A 24,702-nucleotide genomic window follows, 5' to 3' on the forward strand; every position below is an offset into this window, starting at 1 on the left:
TACAACTACCTCTGGTCATTTTGGGTTCCCCATGCAGGTAGACCAGCAGGCCAGCAATCAGAGTTAATAAACTAGTAGGGTTAATTGACCTTGATTATCACAAGAGGAGGTAATTAATGTTATGAAACAAAGAATACATCTAGAACTTGGAGGATTCATGAAACCCCCTTCATGTTTCCATGCTTTGTATTAAGAGTAGATGTGCAATTCCAGAAAGCACTGCCTGAATAGGGCAAGTTAGCTGTGGGCTCAGACCTCTCAGAGATGAATGCTCGGTCACCCCAGCAGGCAAACATTCTAGACCAACAGAAGCATTGGCCAAGGGTGAAGACAATCTAGAATGAATAGTAAAGAGGGAGATTTATCAATTACAGCCTTATCAACAGCTGCAGCTGTGGAGACTAACTCATTTCACCAGCCCTCCCATCTTCTAATTTTGCTCTAGAGACTATGTCCACAAGTAGCTCAAAGCATCGATATCAGATCCTACTCCATGTGGGGCACAGATAAGCTAAGTAAAGCCAGAAGTGGTGGGCTGTAGCAGACATTGCTGATGTCTCACCCCATGTCTCCTTAGTCCACCTCTGATTTAGCCTGCAGCTATAGTTCTCATGTACACAGGTAGCTTCTTACCCCAAGTATCTGGCTCTTTGGCCTGAAAACTTTACTGAGAGCTTACTCAGCCTGCGTACGCAGGGTAGCCCAGACAGGCCGGGGATTTAAATTCCCAGGAGCAAATCTCAACAATGAAGGACAGCAATCATTGGATAAATAACCTAGCCTCCCTGGCTGTCCTGCATTAGAATAATTCAGACGTGCATTCTACACTGTTTCTCAGAGGGTCTCCAGCAATGCTGAGCCCCGGTTGCCCACAGCAGTGATCTGACAATTAACACACACTTTTCTCCTTTGTTCCCTAAGCTGCCCTACTTTTCTCTTGCCTTTGTTTGTACTTTCTCTGAGCAACTCCCAAATAGATTACCTACCTGCAAGCCTTTTCTCAGGAATCAAAATTAAGGACGTGTGCCATTAAAAAAGGAAATGTTCAAATGTCAAAATGATGACTTATACACTGAATGGCTTGTAATTCATAGTAGCACAGCAATGACTAAAAATTCTTAGAAATAAAAACCAAAAGGCAAACAAACCAACAAAACAAAATAAAAACCTTTAAACCTTATTTAACGTCTGTATCTCTCAAATGCATTTGTACGGTGGTTAAGAAAATGGACTTTGGAATCAAACTGACCTGGGTTGGAATAATGGCTCTAGCATTTACTTTGAAAGTTAATAATCTCTGTAAGTCTCAGGGCAATTTGGCTAATAACTAAAAAAAAAAAAAAAATTTTTTTTTTTTTTTTTTTTTTAAATAACTAGCCAGTTGCAAATGTAAGCTCATTGTTATCTGAATATTCAGGAAGCCAACCAGGAGCAGTTTGAACTGAGGTACTTCAAGGCGGCAGTTCTTTTTTTTCAGGTCCTGTGCATCTGTAGGACGTATGAATAGAAAAAGAGAAACCTCATTTGACTCAGCTTAGGCTTTAATTAGGGACATTTCTGAACACTGAATTATCACTTAAAGACATACATAAATTGGGAGAATTGGGCAGAGAGTATATTCACCTTTGCACTAAATCCCTAAGACTGTTGATGAGAGATGTCTTTGTATTTCTGAGCCTTCCAGAAAAGAATTTGGGGAAGACGAATGTATGGGGTTTATATGTGGGAGGGGATGTAGGGAGGCATGACTGACTTCTTGAAACATGGCTGGCAGTAATTCTCATCCCTACCTGGATGTCCTGATTCTGCAGCCAGGGCTGCCAGGCAGGACTCTCTTAGCAGTTGTGCCTGCTCAAGGACACCCAGCCAAGGGGGCTCCTGGTGGGAAACTGCAGTAGTCCAAAGGAAGAGCCACCTTCACCTAAGTTACAGCAGCCCTACAAGGAAGACTCCTCCAGAGTGAGGGCCCCGGGGTGTCCTGTGTGGCTAATGACTGTTCTGAGACAACAGGTATCTGTGTTTGCCCGAGGTCTCCCAGGAATTCATTTTGTCGAGCTGATAACACTAGTCTTGAGGTTTCCAGCTTCTAAAGACCTAGGCTTCTTCTTTTTTTTTTTTTTTTTTTTTAAATCCATCGCTTCTCTTATACCTTTCATCAGGCAACCACTGATCTACTTTCTGTAAAAATAAATTCTTTGCATTTTCTGGAATTTTATATAAATGAAAACAAAGAGTATGTACTATTTTTTTATATAGCTTCTTGTGTGTGTGAAATACATGTAGCAAAACGTTTGTCATTTCAGCAGTCTTCCATGTACAGTTCAATAACATTATGTTCATCATGTTTTTCAGCCATCACCCTTATCCATACCCAAATCATCCCATCAGTCTTCACAGAAGCTCCGTGCTCCCTAAGCATTGAGTCCTCCCTTCCCCCTCCCCTCGCTGTAATCACTACTGAACTTTGAAGACCTAGACATCTTTAGAAAAGGATATAATTCCCATGGTAAAGACTATCAACATGAAGCTAATCATGGCAAGATAACCAGCTTCCTGGATGTACTTTGGTTCTCATCAACCTTCTGTGTCTACACTGAAATCGGTTTTTATTTCATTTTTCTTGAGGAAAAAAAAGAGCTGGACATTGTGCTGTTTGACTGTAGAAACTAGGTGGGGTGGCATTTGGAACTATACATTTTCACTTAAGTGTTTCAATTTAAGAATATCCACCAAAAAGCCAGAATAGAAAGGATAGAACAGGGTAACAAAGGATTGCCGTATGGAGCTTGCTTTCAAAGTCTTACTCAGCAATTTACATTTGGTGATTAAATTCAGAGATTCTATTTCAAATCTAAATGTTCCTTCTTAAAAGTAATTTGTTCAAAAACGGTTGATAATAGCAGGTCACTTACCTGGAATCTTTGCACTGGAAAAACTGGCTGGGCAAACCATTAAATAACCATCTGCCACGATTACTTTGTGACTCATTATCACTAAGACAATCTTGTATCATTTCAATCAACAGGATTCCATTTCTCACCAGAAAACTGTATTTAAAACACATGCACACACAGACTGCTGAGCTTTCCTTTGTTTAGGTTATTTCTGCAACGAAAGAGTAAATTCTTGAGGTTAACAATGAAGCAGAGGATAGTACAAGTGGAACATAATTAACACGACAGAATCTGAACCTCTTTTTAATTCCTCTTTTTGACTTTCTTTCCCACACCTGAGGTGTGTTATACTTGTCTCTGCCACACCAGGAAAATACTCACAGATACTTACCAGAGTTATGAAATCCAGGAACTGTAAAAAGGCAAGCCAAGCTCACCTAGGAATTATCTAGAAAAGCAAATTCTGATAATCAACAGATATCAAGCCTAGTCTGTTTTGGGGTCTTTGAAAACCTGAAACCATTTTATAGAGATAGATAAAACAATCTTTTGACCCCAAATATACCTGTTGTAAAAATCCATTGCAAAATCAACTGTTGCACAAAGAGTGAAAAAAAGAACAGCGGGATCTGAATTTATTCCTCCCAACCTCCCTAAGCAATCTGCTTATGCCCCGAAGCACAGGGATTGGCAGCAGCTATAATTACACCCTATTACATGATTGGAAACTCTGGTGGCGTAATGATTAAGTGCTATAGCTGCTAACCAAAAGGTCCGCAGTTTGAAGCCGCCAGGCACTCCTCAGAAACTCTACGGGGCAGTTCTGCTCTGTCCTATAAGGTCATTATGAGTCGGAATCGGCTCAACGGCAGTGGGTTTTTGGGTTTACTGCATAATTGTATGATCTGTTCTTGTTTAGACTCACCACTTTTCATAGTAACTTAGATTTCCAAATTAATTTCTGCTTTGGTTTTGCTGATAATACTTTGACTTTCTCTCTACAGAAGAGAATTATTAGAGAACTACTAAAAAGGTTTGCTTATGCCTTCCACCTAACATAAAGTAAGGCGCTCCTTGGAAACTCTATGGGACAGTTCTACTCTGTCATATAGGGTCGCTGTGAGTCGGAATCGTCTCGAAGGCAGTGGGTGGTTGGGTAACATAAAAAAGTAAAGGTGGCTGGAGGAGTTCAGACAATTGCTTCTAACGAGGCAATGTCTTCCCAAAACATGAAAAGGTTCGTTCATAGCTGTTCTATTTGAAGATGGAAAACCAGTTGCTGTCGAGTAAGTTCTGACTCATAGTGACCTATGTGTGTCAGAGAACTGTGCTCCATAGCTAGAGCTGATTTTCAAAAATAGATCACCAGGCCTTTCTTCCAAGGAGTTTCTGGATGGAACTGAATTGCCAACTTTTTGGTTAGTGACCAAGTATATGAACCTTTGCACCACCCAGAGGGTTGTTGTTAGGCACTGTTGAGTTGGTTCCAACTCATGGTGACCCTATGTAGAGCAGTACCAAACAGTGCCCGGTCCTGTGCCGTCCTCACTGTTATGCTCAAGCCCATTATTGTAGCCACAGTGTCAGTCCATCTCTTTGAGGGTCTTCCTCTTCCACTGACCCTGTACTTTACCAGGTATGATGTCCTTCTCCAGAGACTGATCCCTCCTGATAACATGTCCAAAGCATGTGGTGCGGAGAGTGTTAAATAATTAACTTGTAATTTAAAGTATCTTTTTTTTTTTCTATTAAAACAAGCATGGCTATATTTCAGATTAAATATTTGTCTGAAATTTTAAAACAAAACATGGAGGTTATAAATCTACTTGCCTCTGCTGAGAGTACTTTGGTGAAAAACATTTAGACACAATGACGTATGAAAGTGACAAGGAGTCTGTCTGTTTTCCATGCATTTCTGTTTCTGATTAGGAATATTCTGGGGTATTACAAAAGCCCAAAGGATTAGGTATAGCATAAATCGTGTGTTCATGATGTGCTGTGTGAGTTTTTTATGTAATATATATTCCACAATATCCCATAAAAATAATTAATACAATGTCCTATGCAGTATATGGATGATTCTAGGCTCTAAATTTTTTTTTTAACTTTTCAAAAACTTCAGTTAAAAAAAAACACTGCTGTTGAGTCAATTCCGACTCATAGCGACCCTATACAACAGAGTAGAACTGCCCCATAGAGTTTCCAAGGAGTGGCTGGTGGATTCAAACTTCCGCCTTTTGGTTAGCCGCTGAACTCTTAACCACTGTGCCACCAGGAGCAGATAATTTGTAATATCAAAAGCAGTACATTTTAGAAAGATTAAAAATGAATGCTTTAGGAAGATGAGCTGGGATTTTATCTAAGAGGTCTGCTACATTAGCCACCAACAGAAATAGCCCCTCTGATTTCAGCCATACCCATGGGATGGTTTGGAAACATGGCTTATGGCTGTAATGTTCAAAGCAATGACTCACATGGTCCAATCACAAAGAAGTGCTCCAAGACAAGACACTCCAGTAATGAAAACTCATTTCAAAATAATGTGAACCGTGTTTCTCAAACACATGCAGGGAGATACATAGATCCTAGAAGCTGATTTTTAAAATCCCGTTTTTTTTTTCCCCGTCTCTCAAACTTTTCCCTCAGGTGTCTCTCTCTCACCCACAACTCTCCTTGAAGAGCTGGCTCCTGCCCAGGCCTAATCCTTTACACTTTTGTTCCCCATCTTCTTTACTCCTTTATTTCTCTATTATAAAATGCCCCCAAAACACAGTCAAGGCATGCCCTTCCCTGGAGTAAGGAGAAGTGGGAGAAATTAAGGGAGTCACACCAACATGGTAGGAGGAGGGGAAAGCCTGGAAATACACTGAGGGTAGTAATACCTACCATACAATGTCCTAGTGCACCAAACAATACCAAGACACTTCTCTATCTCTTGCTGTTGCTGTTACTTACTAGCTGTCTGCCCTTGGGCAAGTTATTTCACATCCCTATGCCTCTGTTTCTTCTCTAAAAAATTAAGAATAATTGAACATCAGAGGGTCAAGGTAAGGTTTACGTGGGTTAATACCAGTGAAGCACTTAGCACAGAGCCTATTTCATAAGCAGTGTTTTTCACATTACTATCATTATCATCTTCATGATCTCATCACCTTGTAGCCAGTCGTTCTGCCTGGTTTGTTAGGGATGAGGGTGCAGTGGGAGGAAGGGGAGGCAGGCCAACTGGCAAACTCCTCATGGAACAGACCTCTAAGTAATCCCCCTGCTTTATGCTTTCCTCCCTCCCCATTTCCACTCTTTCCTGCCAAGCCCAAGCTTGCCATCTCTCTGGCACTTATCAAGAAGTACAGTTGTAACTTGCCCAGCAGCTGATTATCGAGTTTGTTCTGGGTGGTGGCTACTCTGCACTGTTGACAATGCCTTTTATTTTTCACCTTCCAAAATCTGTGATCAACTAACAAATCCTCCTCTTGTTATGGGTTTATTCCCTCTTGTATTTACTATTCTACATTTTTTTCTATACTGGTCAGAAAGTTATATTTATATTTAATAGAGTCCACTCTACCATTTTGAATCAGAAACTCCTTAGGGTACAAAAGTTTTTTCTTCTAAGCTTTATGGTTACTTAAGCTTGTGGTAGAGTCCATATCCACTTGTTTAGCATTTTTCCAACTAAAGCAATATTCTCTAATTTGAATTTTTTTTTGATGACAATATTAAGATTTTGCCTCTAGCTGATGAAAATAAATTTGAAAAACACACAAAAAAACTTATGGTATCACCTTACTCTTTTTTCCCATTCCCAACATATTTGAATAATTAACAAATGAACAGATATATAAAGGCATTGAATCAAAGAATTCTGAAGAAAAAGGGATAATTTGCAATCATTTCACAGATGAGGATACTGAGACCAGCGGGGAGACAAATTGCCCAGGAGGTCTGATGGTGCTGTGGTTAAGCGTTCGGCTGCTAACCAGAAGGTCAGCTGTTCAAATCCACCAGCCACTCCTTGGAAACCTTATGGAGCAGTTCTACTCTGTCTCATAGGGCCGCTATAAGTCAGAATTAACTGGATGGCAACAGGTATACGGGTACACAGCTAGAAAAGCCAAACTTAGGAGAGAACTCAAATGTGCCTTCTTCAGGTATGCCTAAAAAAAAAAAAACAAGTCAACCGAGCAGTGACTTTTATTATATTAATAGGGAAGTCTTTCAGTGGGAGTTCATAACAAAAATCAACCTAATGAAGTTATTATGACTATATCCTTATATTTTCTCTATTCTTTTATAAAAGGGAAGCCTAGCAAATTTTATTGTCAGTCCTGGAGTATATGGTTTTGAAGCTAAAAATAATTATACTCTAAAGCTATCGAGACAACTGAAAGACCTTGACATATTACTTGTTTGGCTCAACCGTAAATGCCACTTAGCATATCTGGCTACTTGTAGTGCCAGTGTGAGGTAATTGTTTGGGAACCTAGAACTGCTTAGTCAAAAGGAAGGGCAAAGGGTGGGACTCGATATAATTACAGAGTTAAAAACCACCTCAGCTTTACCATGGGAAATCTAACACAGTGCGTTGTTAGTCTTCAGATGGTTTCTCAGTTGAATTCTTCACTGCCTTCCAGATTCTCTGGAATTTTTCTTCTCTGTTTATGACATAGGAGTTCCTGGGTGGTGCAAGCAGTTAACATGCTTGGCTGCTAACCAAAAGGTTGGCAGCTCCAGACACCTAGAAGCACCTCAGGAGAGAGGCCTGGTAATCTACTTTCAAAAAAAAGTCAACTATTGAAAAGCCTATGGAGCAGAGTTCTACTATGATAAACATGAGGTCCCCATGAGTTGGAATAGACTTGACAGCAATGGTGGTCTTGTCCCAGTGAATCTAAAGAAACAAGGGATAGAAGATCTCTATAATAGGACAAGGCTGAAAGAAGCTGAACATTACAGCCAAACTAATGATGTTTAGTATATCCTCATCACAATGTTTCAGGCTGAAAGTCTTCCATTATGTCAGCTCATTGGTCCTTGGAAGTTATGCCATTTTTTCCTAAATTTGCATTATTAGGATATAGTGTGTTGTTGACTGGGGAGGGGAAGGAAAGTTGGCAAAATAGGAACAAATTCAAAGGCAAGGATGCATGCTTTAGAGGAGCTTGTATTCTGAGAACCAGTGTCATGGATAATGGGAAACCCACTTTCTTCATCTCTAGATAGCTGCTATTTTTTAAAATGAGTTGTACTGTTATTTGAGAAGATGGCATTTTTATCATTGTTAATTATCACACTACATCCTCTACCAGTCATTAAAAAAAAAAAAACCATTGCCATCGAGTCAATTCTGACTCAGCAATCCTGTTAGACAGAGTAGGACAGAGTAGAGCTGCCCCATAGGGTTTCCACGGAGCAGCTGGTGGATGTGAACTGCCGTCCTTTTGGTTAGCAGCCAGGTTCTTAACCACTGTGCCACCAGGACTCCCTACCAGTCAGGATTTTTTTTTTTTTTAAGTCGGGTGTAGTCATCCAGACTACATTCCTCTGAATTTATGATGAAAACATTCACGTTGTATTCTACAACGGCATACAAGAAAAATTCACTGCCAAGGACAAACTGGCCAACAGAAGGACTGAGGCAAAGTATCTCTATCATCTCACCATGCACCCCTTCTTCACATTTATGTATATACTATGTACCAATTGTCATGGTGTTGACTCCAATTCATGGTGACTTCATGTGTGTCAGAGTAGAACTGTGTTCCATACAATTTTCAATGGCTGATTTGGCTGATTTTTTGTAGGCAGATCACCAGGCCTTTCTTTCAAGGTGCCTCTGGGTAGACTCCAACCTCCAATCTTTTGGTTAGGAGCTGAGCATGTTTACCATTTACATCACCCAGGGACATTCACATTTTTATACCTTAGTAAAATTAACCTAAGACCAATAGTGCAAAAACCTACCAAGTGGGAAGGTGAATAAGTGGAAAAGATGTAAAGAGATGACTATACCCACCACCTAAATGGAAGAAGATCCCATCACAAGGACAAGGCTGTGCAGTGGCAGATGAGAGAGGGATGAACCTTCAGACAAACAGCACAAATGTTCCCTGGGGATATCTGAACCTACCCAAAATCCCTTAGTCCATTTGCCATTAGTGGCAGTACTGAACAGATAATGTTTGATATTTGTGTATGGGGCGTTGTTCATTAAGGAAGAAGTTCTGGCAGTGGACAACAAGAATTCATTAATGTTCACTCAGAAACTGTTATTGGACACCTAAAATGAGCAAGACTCTTAAAATTGAGAAAAAGCTACTTTTCAGTTTATCCAGTGTTCATGCAACCCACTCAGAGCATATTTTAAAAATTCCCTTCCCCAGATTTAAAGACAAAAAACTATTAAATAGAAACAAGATTTGAAAACCTGGTTTATTGGGGAAAAATGCATAATGAAAACTCTTTGCAATTGCTTATTCTGCAATTTACAAAATAATTTGATATAAAAAAGCTTAGTTTTCATTATGCGCATTAATACAAATGATAAAAAAGACCAATAACGAAGCCGATACATCGTATATTTTTCATTCACAGAAACTACATAGCACTGAATTCTCCCATTGCATGTTTTACATCAGAAATTTTAAATCTATTTGCCAAGAAGACCAGGTTTTTAATTACAGCTAGGTTTTTGCCTACAGGTGCTACCTATCAGAAGCTGTGTCTACATGATGAGAGCCAGGTAAAACCTGAGATGAAAAATTCAAGTGAATTCTTCTCCTTACATTGTTTTAATTACACTTCCGTGACACTTTTGTACAATGCTTTACTGTACAACCTAATCACATGTATCCCACTAACCCAAACCCACTGCCATTGAGTCGATTCCGACTCATAGTGACCCTATAGGACAGAGTAGAACTGCCCCATAGAGTTTCCAAGCAGCACCTGGTGAATTCGAACTGCTGACCTCTTGGTTAGCAGCCGTAGCACTTAACCACTACGCCACCAGGGTTTCCATGTAACAGTCATGATAAATTACACCAAGTCCATCTTTCAATCCACTCTACTCTGATCCTGAACATACAGACACAAGACAGTATAGATTTATCAATAAAGCATTTTCCCACACCCTAACCCTACAAACCACTTTAAAAGAGAAAGCATATCTTAACATCATATTCCCAAAGGAAGCTTTGATACTGCAACACGGTTTGGTCAATGTAAAGTTTAGCAAAAATTCAGTGACTCAGAATATTAATCATAAATTCTCACAAGTGATATGCATTTAGGAAACTATTCTGCTTTTTTAAATAGCTGAAGGCTGGAAAAATACTTATTTTTTGCATTTCTTTTAGAATGTTTGGTCACTGACAATTTTATCCAATATCTCTCTCTTCTCCTTAGCCCTTAAGAAGCCCAGTCCATTCGGTCTGGGGAAAACAGTAACTTAATCAGGTTATTGAAAACCTGGAAGCCTTCTTCTTTTTACTGTACAAAATGGTAAGTTTCATATTCAAATTCTTTTACAAATACAATATAAATGTTATGAATACACATAGGCGATATTGGTATAAAAACCCACTGCCATCGAGTCGATTCCAACTCATAGTGACCTCATAGGGTTTCCAAGGCTGTAAATCTCTATGGAAGCAGACTGCCACATCTTTCTCCCATGGAGCCGCTGGTGGTTTCAAACCACCGGCCTTTCGGTTAGCAGTCAATCGCTTTAATCACTGTGCCACCAGGACTCCTTCAATATTGGTATATGATAGGTAATTAGTTTAAAGAAAGAAGTCTCGTTTAACTCCACAAGACACATATAAAAGATGAATATAAAACTATAACACCATTTAGGAAACATTTTCTCTCAATTTATGTTAACATTTTTGACTAGTTTCATAATATGAACACTATGACATCACCGCCAAACATAGGTTCAAAATCATCTGGGGAAAACAGTTTCTTTCTCTGGAATCCACCTCAGCCACAGCGATTCTCTTCTGCTCTCGTTCCCCACGTTAGGCAGAGGTGTAGAAGTATCTGGGCTTAGCATTGCCCAGAAGGTCATCTTCGTAGTTGGGGAGGCAGCAGAAGAAGAAGGCACAGCCAATGAGGATGATTGTGGCTGCCCAGCCAAAGCCATAGGCCCAGTTATAGATGTAGGTGATATCGTGATTGTCGTGAAGCCTGAATTCCTGGGTGTACTTCACTGGGTAAATTACCAGGGAGATGATCTGGAACACAGCTAAAGGGGAAAAAAATCCCAAAGTATCAATGTATGAATGAGTGAATGCATGGTAACAGATTAATTCCCTCTTCCACAACTGTTTTTGCCTTTAATAGGCATTAAATCCATTTGTTATTGTAGTGTGCCATCGAGTTGGTTCCAACTCATAGCAAACCTATAGGACAGCGTAGAATTGCCCCACAGGGTTTCCTAGGCTGTAATTTTATAGCAGTAGATCACCAGGTTTTCTCTCCCTTGGAATTGCTGGTGGGTTTGAAGCACCAATCTTTTGGTTAGCAGCCTAGTGCTTAACCATTGTATCATCAAGGTTCCTTTAAACCCACCTAAGCAATGCTAATGAAAGAGTTAAGGGAATCCTGTTAATCATGAGCCAACAAAGATCAATTAAATACTATGAACGAATGAAGGGGACCTGGTGGCACAGTCATTAAGTGCACATCTGTTAACTGAAAGGTCTGCGGTTCAAACCCACCAGCTGCCCCGGGGGAGAAAGATGTGGCAGTCTGCTTCCATAGAGATTACAGCCTTGGAAACCCTATGAGACCGTTCTTTTCTGTCCTGTAGGGTCTATGAGTCAGAATTGACTCGACGGCCATGGATTTTTATGGGTGGATGAATGGTTTTGATCTATTTCTGCAAAATCGAAGCCGTATCACTGCTCAATTTTTCTGATTTTAACCCAGTAAAACATATATGTATAATTAAAAATAACAGTTGCTATGAAAAATAACGTATTCAAGTAGACCATATTCAACATTATTACCATTAAGATGCAGGAAGATTCCTAGACATTTTATTCTTTGCCCTGGTGGCACAGTAGTTAAGAACTGTGGCTGCTAACCAAAAGGTCAGTACTTTGAATCCACCAGCTACTCCTTGAAAACTCTATGGGGCAGTTCTACTCTGTCCTCTAGGTCACTATGAGTCGGAATCGACTTGACAACACATTTGGTTTGGTTCAGGTATATATGTTTCATATTTTACCTGTCAAACTTTTTAATGGAGGGTTTAAGAATGAAACCATAAAATGAGAACACAGGGTTAAACAGGACCCTTAAGCTATAAAAATGATGAAGATCACTGGAACTCGTTTTCTTCACAACCATAACTACTGCTACCCTGTCAGCTCGAGATGACACTTACCAGATCGTAATGGCTTAATGCTCAAAGGGAGCAATGGACAAAAGAGTTTTACAAGGATTTTACCATTAATGTCTCAGTGAATTATTTCTAATGGTGATTCAAACAGGCTTCCATGTAGTCTTCTCAGACATATGCAATGAAGACATAGTAAATGTGTTTCTTCAAATTATAAATTTGAACTACAAAAGCCAACTAGAAAAGGAAATGGGATTCAGCGAGGTTCTTTATACCTTTTGTGATTCCAAGTCATTTCTGGTTTTTAAATCTTATTCAAAAAGCCAACTCTGAAACATGGGGAACACTGGCGTAAACTTATCTGTAATCAAGAGAAATTTCAAAATGTGCCACAAAGAAAGCTAGGGCTGTGCCTGCACTGGCCTGCTTCTCTGGGGCCACCTCTTTCAGCCAGGGTCTCCTGAGCCCCACTTGTCTGGCCCTGGGCTTTGGAAACTTTACTTTTCTAAAAAAACTTGGGGAATTCAGCACGAAGTGGACATGCTGAATCTTATGGACCCCTTCTAGTCACAGGGCTTCTGATTGATTCCCAAGACCAGCTTCCCACTTTGTCTTTGTGCCCCAGGTCTGAAGCTGGACTTCTGCTTTGGTCCCTTGAGCCTAAATTCCTATCCTGAGGAACGACCTGGTGCCCTAGCTTAGCTTTACCCTTGTTAGCACCTTCTCTTTTTCCCTCTTTGAGAAATCTCATTTTCTATCTGAATCCAGCGCTGCGGCTGGGACCCTGCCCCTTTGCCAGGCTTCTCCAGTTCTAGTTGCCCACCTAAAATTTCAAATAATTCTCGTTCCTAGATTCTCTTAGTTCTAGTAGTCCATCAATAAATGTTCGCTATGAGCCAACTGGATTGGAGTCCCAGCCACCTGCATAACTAAATTTCTTCATACGGCCTATGTCTAGATCATCATCTCCTGGCACTGGTTCTATCCTGGTGGATGGTATAATTCCAGATCTGGTTCCTCCTCCATCCATCCGTCTACCAAATCCTTTCCCGCCCCTACCATATCATAAAGATCACAAAACTCCTTCCAACGAGGGAAAGATTCAGGGACATTCCAGTCTCCTCAGCATGGTGTTGTTCAGGGAAAAGTGAGGAGGCTGGGCAAGGGCACATCCCAAGCCTGGATCCCTCACTGGAGGCCAGCACTGGGGACCACACTCTGGAGAGCACTATGCTCCAGGATGACACACCCCAGACCCTCAGGGTGGGTGACCCTGGATATGGGGCTACCCAAGAGGTATGAGTGAAGAATCCTAACACACAGTCTTACCAGCCAAGGCAAGGAGGCCGCCAATCACTCTCAGGAAGACAAGCATTTGGGGTCCACAGAGGGCAAAGAAGGAGAGGACGAAGCAGATGACAAGGATGATGAAGCCACAGAAGAGCATGGCAGCTGCAGCTCTTCCCCACGCTACAAGGGAGAAGGAACAGTAATTACGAACAGAAGTCAAATGGAAAAATCACGTGTCAAAGTATCAATAGCTTTTTTTTTTCCTTCTTCTTTCTACTAATTATATTAGGGTGAAGGGACAATTTTTCTTTTGAGAACGCTTAGACATCTCCATATTGTAGGGGGAGAATAGGCAATTCATATGTGGGACATTAATTTACGAATACTCAGTAATGCTTTTACCCCTTCGTTTTTGGGGCAAATGTCTCTCTCTTAAATGAAGGTTTCTCATTTAATACATTTGCCACATAAAACAGGTATATTTAAAAGGTTCACCCAAGTTCCATAATACAACACTACTTTAGTAAACAACATGATTTTGGATTGAACAATCGAAATCACACTTTCTTCAGAAAATAGTTCAAAATCAGTTTAAAAGGATCTTGGGTTCGTATTAACACTTGGTATCATGCAAAAACAGTTCTTGAAAACATATATTTACAACGAGGCAGAGCTGTTAGGTAAAACAATTTAATGGTAAAGAAGTAGACGTAGTGTTATAAAAGAGCAAATTTTATAGCAAACAAGCATTCTAAATTTTTGCGTTTTAACTCCTGAAGTATTCACAATCTACTGCACAAGACTTCTTAGTTGCTGATATTAGTCCTAAAAAGAAACAGAATGAGCCAAAATTGAATCCTAGGTTTGAAGTTTTAGAAGGCCACCTCCAGCCTGTGGAAGGGAAATATGTGATACACACACTAGCAATTTCAGTTAATAAATCCTATTGTTCAGTCTGCACTGATTTTTAAAATCTCTTCAAACAGCCTTCTTCCCAGAGCCAGTAACTACCATTTAGGAATTAGCTTCTCTGTGCCAAGCACTGTGCTAAGAACTTCACATGCATTAACTCATTTAATCCTCACAGGAATCTTTTAAGCTATGTATTATTATCATCACTATTTTAAAAAATCAGGACATACTATAATTTGGAGAGCTCAAATAACTTGCCCAAAGTCCCACAGCTAGAAAGTGGGTTAGACAATTTCATCTCCAGCCTGTCTGAATTCAAAATATGGAATAAGTTAAGTGATCTTAACCTATCACTCCACTGTGTTTATAAAGAAAAGTCAGGCGCACCTCTGCCCTGTTTTTACCTCTACGCCTGTAACACAGCACAGCTGACAATATTTATTCCCAGTTAATTCTAGGTCAGGTCCCTGAGTGCTTTGCGCTCAGCTACTAACTGAAGGGTGGGCAACTTGACTCCACTCAATGTAGCTGCAAAAAGCCTGGCAACCTACTTCTTTATGATTGCAGCCATTGAAAACCCAATGGGGTGCAGTTCTACTCTGAAACACATAGGGTCGTCGTAAGTCAGAACTGACTCAATGGCAATGGGTTTTTATTGCTGTTGTAGCTTTTAATTCTAGATCAAAGTAAAACAAAGACATGGGATATCAGAAAGACCACAGGCTTTGCAGTCAGCTGGACCTCAATTTATATCCTGCCTCTGTCACCTACTAACCACGTGTCAGTCTCCTCACCCTGGTGGCATAGTGGTTAAGAGCTACAGCTGCTAATCAAAAGGTTGGCAGTTCGAATCCACCAGGCATTCCTTTGAAACCCTATGGGGCAGTTCTACTCTGTCCTATAGGGTCGCTATGAGTCAGAATCGACTTGAGAGCAATGGGTTTGGTTTTTACAAGTTTCTGCCACCTACTAACCACGTGTCAGTCTCCTCATCTGTTAACCAAGGTTAAAAATGTCTCATTTTGAGATTATTGTGAGGAGGAAAGATCCTGTGTGAATAGTAACCATGCTATTAATTCTCCAGCCCTCAGCTCAAAAAGTTCCCCATATATTCCTGCACCTCAAGTTTTCCTTTTTATTCTACACTCATGAGGTTCTGCACCGTCATGTAAAGATTGTCCCTCGCCCCTCCATTGAATTTTTGTATCAGACCTGAGCTAAGCTCCTCCTGTTCCCTTGTCCAGCAGCCACACTCCCTCCAGATCTTTCTCTGAATTCATGAGGGACCTTGGCATAATAGGTTATTAAGGAGAAGGAATACTGCTGTGTCTCAGAAATCCCATGTTTTCACACAAATTGCCCCTCGATCGTACTGGTCAGGGATGGGGCAGAAATGGTACACAATTGGTCCCGGTTTTACATTTAGATATTTGATTCCTCTCCTCCAAATGGTCTTGCTCTTCCTGTCAGATCAATGAGAGACTTTAGAGGCAAGGTAAAGTAGAACAGTGTATTTTAAAGTAGAAATGAATAAAACCAAAATGTGAATTTAGTAAGTCTCTTTTCTCACTTCTGCCTTGTCCTTCAAGTAAGATAGCTCTCAAGAGAAGAGGGACCATGCTTTGGAAAGAACATAGTTAACTGGAACTTCGCAGAGTCTGGCAGCCCTGGTGGTGTCGTGGTTAAGAGCTATGGCTGCTAACCAAAAGGTCAGCAGTTTGAATCCACCAGATGCTCCTTGGAAACTCTACAGGACAGTCCTACTCTGTCCTATAGGGTCACTATGAGTCAGCATCGACTCGACGGCAATGGGTTTGGCATTTGGCTTTCACAAAGTATAGACCATAGACTACTACATAAGAGTCATCAGTTGTTAGTTGAAAATACAGCTTCCTGGGCCTCCCTCCAGACCTACTGAAGCAGATCTCAAGAGGCAGTGCCCAGGAGTCTGCATTTGACTGGTATTTCTTACGTCCATACTAAAGTTTGAGAATAACTAAAATAAATGATTAATCTCCTTATAAAATTGATTTAGTACTGCCGAAAAGGAGCACGTAACTTTCCGCGTGTGACTCACTGCCAGAACAGTCGCATTTCTAGACATTTTTTATGGCAACTGTTATGAATTCAATCATCAAATTCAAATAAGCAAAAACTTAAATTGAGTTTGCCAGCATGAAACCCTGCAACAAAAAGCAATACAGCCTGTATGTGTATGCCAGGGGAATGTGAACATAATCAAGATAAACTGCAGATTCAAATATGAGTTTCCAATAAAAACAGCAAAAACATCCTATCGAGGAACATCTTTCAATAACCAAACTTTTACAGTCACAGATGAAGGTTTGAAAAGTACAGCTAAATAAATCACGTATAATGTTGTAAAAGTCGTATCAATAATTTGATCTGTTTCTCTGAGGAAGATGAACACAAACAGATTACTGCTATTACCACTCCCTCTAACATCATAGCTGAGGTATAATTTAGGCTTAGTTTCAGATACTTGAAGTGAATTATATAAAAGAAATAGTAAGCCAGCTCATCTAACCTAAAGACAACAGTTGGACATAAACATAAAGACAGACTCTTTTAAAAACTTTTCATAATCTATGTCAAATCAAGTCAGTGAGTGATATCTTGCTTATTTAAAATGCTGAGTCTAAAGCAATTTAAAAAGGAAAACTAAGCGACATTGTGTCTTGAGAAAGGCTGCCTGGGAAGTCCAACGTGTAAAACCTGTTCCTTGCAGCTCAGAAACACCCGCAATAAATCACTTAACTCTCCTTTAAGACAGGAACCTTGGCGTGGCCTTAGAGATTCTGACGGCTTGACAGGACAGATCTTCTGCAAGCAAGGCAACACACCTTCTCATGTCACTGACTATTTTGTTTTAAAATGATGAGGTGTACCATACCAGGTCTGAGCAGGGTCCTCCCAGCCTGATATTCTGTCTGAAGAGGAGAGAGCTGGTCAGGCAGAACATGGCTATTCTCTACGATACACATTCCGAAAAGTTAAGATAAGCCTGTACCCTGAACACCTTTGGTCTTCCTTAACTTCTAGAATGAACCTAACATCTACAATTTGCCCAACACTTTTGGGAAATATTCATATTTTTACATTACGTAATGGTCTAAATTACATGTTTACCAACTTTAATGAAAAACATCAATTTTTTAAATAATTTTTATTGTACTTTAAGTGAAAGTTTACAAATCAAGTCAGTCTCTCACACAAAAACCCATATACACCCTGCTACACACTCCCAATTACTTTCCCCCTAATAAGACAGCCTACTCTCTCCCTCCACTCTCTCTTTTCACGTCCATTTCTAACCCCCTCCACCCTCTCATCTCCCCTCCAGGCAGGAGATGCCAACATAGTCTCAAGTGTCCACCTGATCCAAGAAGCTCATTCCTCACCAGCATCCCTCTCCAACCCATTGTCCAGTCTAATCCATGTCTGAAGAGTCGCCTTCTGGAATGGTTCCTGTTCTGGGCCAACAGAAGGTCTGGCGGCCATGACCACCAGGGTCCTTCTAGTCTCGGTCAGACCATTAAGTCTGGTCTTATGAGAATTTGGGGTCTGCATCCCACTGCTCTCCTGCTCCCTCAGGGGTTCTCTGTTGTGTTCCCTATCAGGGCAGTCATCAGTTGTAGTTGGGCACCATCTAGTTCTTCTGGTCTCAGGATGATGTAGTCTCTGGTTCACGTGACTGTTTCTGTCTCTTGGGCTCGTAATCACCTTGTGTGCTTGGTGTTCTTCATTCTCCTTTGATCCAGGTGGGTTGAGACCAATTCATGAATCTTAGATGGCTGCTTGCTAGCGTTTAAGACACCAGACACCACTCTTCAAAGTGGGATGCAGAATGGAAAAACATCAATTTTTAAAACTTGTCCTAAAGCTACTTCTTTTATGATTCAACACGTGGCCCTCGGTTCTTCTTCGAAGGCAGCCTGTCCTTTATCTCTGCCGAAGACAAGCTGTCCTTCATTATTATTTCATACACCAAATTTTATTTCCTAAGTGTGTGTGTGTGGTCTGAAGGAGAGTACATTTTTATTGAGACCATGAAAGCACCCAGGTAAATAGATGCTGTGTTTCTGTGTAAGAATACTTTTCTTTTTTTATAGAAAGATCAATTTGGAATTCTGTGCATGTAATCTATTATGTCCTCAGTTTATCTGCTTGACTACCACTTGGAGAAATTCATATTACCAAAGAAATCAAAAGTACTATAAATCCACTTTTAAATAAGATTTATTAAAGATCCATTTAAATGAACGACTTATCAAACTTTGCTATCCCTTGAAAAGATTCAACATTAGACCACGAACATGAAAAGCATTCAACGGTCACTAATGAAATTCTGAGTTTCTCCTAGGAAGTGTGTTTAAGTTTTGTTTTTTGTTTTTTTTTCCCCCTGTGAGAACGAATGCTCTATCTTCTTTTCCAAAGGTTACACGTGAAAACACAATGTTCCAAGGCACATGTAACTAAAGACCAATAAAGTCAGCTGATAAGAAAAGAGCAAAAAAAGTGAAACTAAATAAATGTCAAGCTAGAAATAAATAAATCTACTAAAGCTTGTGAAAAGAGAAAAAAACAAACTTTTATTTTTAAGGTAGATAATCACTAATATTTTTAATACTATTATAATATTTTTGGAAGCTATCACTAATTTTCCCCCAGAGTTAGTACTTCTCCTTTTAATGGGTTTCCTACAGTCTTTGATAGTTTCACATTAGGCTTTACAGACCAAAACAGTCTAGGGTCTAATCCCTTACTCATGCACTGCAGATACCAATCTGGCCCTTTCCAGATCGAGGAATTCATCTTAAAGATACTGAAGGCCCCACTTAATGAATCCAAGATTTTATCAGACATCTTCATAGGGTTATTTATGTCATAAACAGGCAGATGATAAGAGAATAATTCAAAAAATTTTAAAAGATCCTATCTATATAAATAAATACATGCATGAGTGTACCATATATTCAAAAAGACTGTCGCATATTCAACAGGCAGTAATACAGACCAATGCTTTTCAAAAGTGCTTATGAATCACCTGGGGATCTTGTCAAAATGCAGATTCAGTAGTTGGAGGCTGGATCTGCGTCAGTGCAAGAAGCTCCCATATGATGCTGCTCTGTGACACTTTGAGTAGCAAAAATCTAGAGGTCCACACACATCAGGCCCCAAAAATATCTACATAGGAAGGATCTACTTTGCCGAAATTTTGGAAGGCAGTAAAGGAGATGGCTTTACCAAGGAATGGCAGGGTCAAACATGAGAGCATTCCACAGCTGGTGTGAGATTCTTTACAAGCTCTGACATTTTCCCCTGAAACTGAGCCAGCTGGTAACTATTTACCAGTGTGTGTGTGTGTGTCTGTGTGTGTCTGTGTGTGTGTGCATGTGTGTTTAAAAATACAGGTAACACATTAGCCTTCAACATTTTTCACATATAAAATTCAGCATGTTTTTACCAAACCATGTGACTTTATCTCTTTACTGTCTTCTTTTAAAGCATTATATTTAATCAGTAAGTGGGGAAACCTCCTTACACAAGAAGATAGGAAAACAGAGAATTTTACCCTAAAGACAAGATAACTAGCAATGAACTTGGGTTGTACCCTCAAATATTTGAAAGTTTGTCAGATGGAAGGAAGAGACTGGAAAGGAGAATTTATAGGAAAGCCACTTCAGCTCAGTCAGTAGAAGACAAGTACTTTTAAACAAATAGCATCATCCAGGGAATAGAATTAAGTTGTCGAATAAAGGGAAGAACCTCAGTCATGGGTGTTAATGAGAAAGAAAGGCATTCTAATTCCTTCTAATTCTAGTAGTTCATCAGTCTGTATCTGCTTACAGGGAGACGACAAGTTAGATCAATAAAAAGGGACTGAGGCCATCTGGGGAGGTCACCATTAGATTCAGCAAATGTGGAGTGGACTGGGCTAGATCATTGGTTTCTGGGCTCTATAACTGATAGATCAATGTTTCTCTTAATTATGAAAATCAATAAAGAATGGCTAAGTTTTTATTTTGCTATATAAGGATATTAACACACACGAAGTAAAAGTAATTTATCTACTAATGCCTAATTTCATAAAATGAGAACATTTTAATACTTTACCCCTCCCCGCCCAAAAAAGCCAAACAAGCATAATCTCAGAATGAAGTCCTTTAAATTGAACTTAGCCTAATGTACACCTCTCGACTACATACTTATTTTTCTCATTTCCTGGACACTTAAGAACCATAGGGTTAAATGACTTGAAAATATTACATACACTACTCTGAATCTTTGACTTTCTTTGACGTGTCCAAGCCGATTTAATGTAAAAAACATTCATTGCATTTGGCAGTATTCAAAGGGTGTCTCTGGTAAAAGTGAGACTGCACTCCTGAGTTCAGATTCAAGTCATGCGCTCTTCAACCAGGCCACACCAACTTGACTTTCCACTTTCTTTCCAGGTGCACAAGGAGTGGTTCAAACTCACCTCCATTCTCCACCCCGACAAGATGGAGCTTGCCTGGGATTTGAAATCTGCATGAGCTAATGCTTAAAATATCCTCCTGATATATTCCTTCCGAAAACTGGAAACAGAGACCAAGGACAGGGAATGTTGCAGAAGTGTAGTGAGCACTTGAACTCAACTTTGATTACACAGGTCAGAGGTCTGCCTCTCCTGGTGGCTTCATATCTATTGTCTTCTCCCCATGGGCACCTCATGCCAGAGCAAATCCTAGACTCATGAATGATTCTAGGCCTTAAGCGAGAGCTTCTTCTAACACATTATTGGCAGCACCATGTTAACTTTGTAAAAGTCAATAGGAATAACTAAATTGAGATGTTAAAGCCACCACTGGTTTGTGAAAATCCATCTTGCTGCATCACAAAGGTAGTAATAGATTTTTCAAGACTTACTTGACCAGATAATCAAACTAAGCTTTTCCGAAAATCACATTTTATATCAACTCGAAACATAAATGGTACCCTGGATCAATGTTTTCCTTACAATTAAAAGGGGAAAGGCTTTAGACTTTATCTAATTAAATAATTTAGCAAACTAAGGAACAAAACCTGCTTACTCCCTTCCATATACAAAGCACTGGAGTCAGCCTGAGGTTGGAACAACCACACCCTAGAAAGGTGAGCTCACCCTGCAAGTCAAGGCAATAAAAACTGCACTGTGGGTGTTTCACAAGAGGGCTGTAGTCATGGCAAGAGCCCTCAGGGCAAATCATGTCCCAGCAATAGTGCTGATCACTAGCTCACCCGTCAGCGGGCTAACCTTCTTACTTTACGTGGAGAAGATTAGTGAGTATCCTCTGGTGTGTGTTAGCCTTCAAAACACACAAACAGACCTGTTAAGTCCCCTAAGAGAGACACAGCTTGAGAGCATTTTAACTAGAAGTTACAGTTTTATCATTTCAAAGAAATCCATTCCCTTCGAACACCTAAAAGACCTGGAATAACACAAACCCTAGCAGGCAGCAAGTTTTTGTGTGTTTCAAGAGGAGAGGAGAGGAGAAACACAAACTTTCAGGAAAGCAAGACTCCCAGAAGTCTTTGCATTTTATTACCTGTCCAATGAGCACCAGGCCTCCTTTTGGGTGAAAGTGCATCATAGGCACTTCCAAACAATTCCACAGTAGATAAGATAGAGCCCAAGACCCTGGTACAGGGCTCCAGATCCCCAAACAAACACGGTTTGATTGGAAGCTCTGGGTGGGCTTATGGGAAAGAATCAAGTTAACGATCATAGCAGCGAATGGAAGACAGCAGGGCAGCCTTCTGTTTTTTGCTGATTCTGACTCATAGCGACCCCATGTGACAGAGCTTAACTGTCCCATAGGGTTCTGTAATCCTTATAGAAGCAAATTGCCAGGTCTTTCTCCCCAGGAGCCGCTAGGCGGGTTTGAACCGCCAGCCCTTAGGATGGCAGTCCAGAGCTTAGCCACTTTCACCGCCAGCGTTCCTTCTTTCTTTGTTTAATCCTATTAAATCTAGTTGGTAAAGCCCGATTCAGTAATCTTTGGCCTTCAAGATTTTGATTATATTCACACCTAAACCCTCTTCCCACCCCAGACACATTGCTAATCACAGTAAAACACAAGCTTGTCTCCATATCAACCGCCAAGCAGGGAGAGATATCCTACGTGAAAGAAAAAAATGCCTTTGCAGACATGAACAGGCTCCTCTCACTCATGTCTATTAATAAGTCATGCTGGAAAAATAGAATATCCATCTGCAATATCTTAAATTAGTCTACAGTGTTTAGCTCGAATAAGGTGGAAGATGTGCTTGTTTTCTATATTTCACATCAGATTAAAAAAAAAAATTTTTTTTTTTCTAAACAGCCATGCCATACATAAACCAAAAGGGCACCCCATAAAACAAGTACTTACAGGAACTAGCCTGAGCTGTGAAATACTAAAGTATCTATTGAAATCGTAACTGCTAACACTTTAACGGAATGGGCTTTTTTAATGGAAGAAGGGTTTCTTTCACTTGATTCACGTTAAAAGGAAAACACCGATATTAGGGGAGGGACCTATTTATAATGATATTTTAATCATAAGAACAACCAGAGGAGAAGGAGAAAAGGGAACGGGAAGAAATTTCAGCAAGTTTTCCAAAAAACTTATTTTGTTTATTATACTTCCTCATCTAAACCTTTTCAGTGGCTGCTATCTTTTGCATTTGACTGACAAACCATACGAAAATACATAGTTTGAACTAGGGCCATTGTCTTCCAATTTTGAGCCTGGATTGAGCCACTCAAAACTGGGGCTGCTTTAAACACACTTTTTTTTTTTTTTTTTTAAGCACCCATTAATTAAGCCGGGTCCTGTCACGTCCCTGAACAGCGGGCGGCTCCCACGCGTCTCGGGCCCAGGCTTCCCGGCGGCGCGCGGGCACTCACCGAAGTCCATGAGGCTTTGGCAGCCTTGCTCGAAGGACCCTGTGCCGCCGCCCTCGCTGTTGCATTTCCACCACAGCGACGACGTCTCTTCGTGGTTGCTCGACTGCAGCCAGCCGCGGCCGGCCAGCGCGATGATGTCGAAGACGATGGCGCAGAGCAGGAGCAGGGGCAGGATCCACCTGCAGCGCTCGCAGGCCAGGCCGCAGCGCAGCATCTCGACGGTGGCGACGCGGAGGAGAGGAGCGCGGGGGACAGGCGCCGGCAGAGAGTGGCCGCCGAGCGCGAGCACCCGGACAAAAGGGACGAGCGCGCAGGGAGGTGGCTCCTACGAGGACGCTCGGGGCCGGGCGCCAGGGCGCGGTCCCCGGGCCCCACCTAGATTCCGGTGACTCAGAGCGCGCCCGCCCGGACCTGCCCTGCCGGCCGGGAGCGCGCTGGCAGAGGCGGGGCCGGTTGGTAAAACAGTCCGGGTTCAGATTACACCCGGGGTGGGTGACCTTAACCTGTCCCTGAGCTGGCGCCGAGGCGGAAGCCCGAAGCTCGTGCGGGGGCTAGAGGGCCACCGCACTGGGGGTCCCGGGCTGCCATCGAGCGCGCCCGGGAAGGAGGGAACGAGGGTCTTGCATTCTCAATAGCTTCATTTCCCTCTTACATGACTTTCTCCCAACAAATGTTTTTCTTCTCAGTGTGTACACTTGTTCACATTTTCACCTGTAGCTAAATATTTGACCTCACAGATCGGATGTTGTTATTGGTAGCTGCCGGTCAGCGGTCCCCCTATCCGACGCTGTGATCCATAGGGTTTTTATTGGCTGATTTTCTGGAAGTAGATCGCCAGGCCTTTCTTCCTACATGGCGGATAGTGGTCTGCTTTTCAACAATATATATTTGAGCATCAAGCACTTGGAGATGGTTGTCCAAATTGTGCCTGTGGATAAATGCTGGACTCTGAATCTTTGAATGCGTATGTCCAAACCCAGAAATTCGTTCCTGGCCCGCCCAGGCAGAGGCGGTCACTTCCTCCTGGACTCCACCTTTGTACCTTGCACCATTGTTCACTTCATACTCTTATCTGTTTTCCTTCCTGCCTTTCCCATGTGATTGCGAGCTCTTTGACAGCAGAGGCTATGTTTTATTTGTGTATCCTCCTTGTCTAGCACAGTGTCTGGGTCATAAGAGGAGCTGGGTGAACATTTGGTAAATGAACACATTTAATGTACCAAGTACTCATGCCAATCTTGGAAGCGATTTCTCTGGCTTCCCCGGATAACTTCATGTTATCTGCTGCAGTCCAGTCCCTATCACAGATCTCCACCAGTTACACC

At 41.1% G+C, this 24,702-nt stretch overlaps 1 protein-coding gene across 1 annotated transcript; it reads right to left on the reverse strand.

The window, feature by feature from the left end:
* Nucleotides 1–10,511: 10,511 nt before the first annotated feature.
* PERP (p53 apoptosis effector related to PMP22) lies at nt 10,512–23,652 on the reverse strand. Its single transcript, XM_003404003.3, has 3 exons — nt 23,378–23,652; nt 13,570–13,710; nt 10,512–11,139 (listed from the first exon to the last, which is right to left on the reverse strand). Exons 1-3 carry the CDS (start codon nt 23,589–23,591, stop codon nt 10,913–10,915), a joined length of 582 nt encoding a protein of 193 aa, XP_003404051.1. The 5' UTR covers nt 23,592–23,652; the 3' UTR covers nt 10,512–10,912.
* Between the last annotated feature and the right edge of the window lie 1,050 nt (nt 23,653–24,702).

Source organism: Loxodonta africana, chromosome 1 (genome assembly GCF_030014295.1).
Source record: "Loxodonta africana isolate mLoxAfr1 chromosome 1, mLoxAfr1.hap2, whole genome shotgun sequence".
NCBI lineage: Eukaryota > Metazoa > Chordata > Mammalia > Proboscidea > Elephantidae > Loxodonta > Loxodonta africana.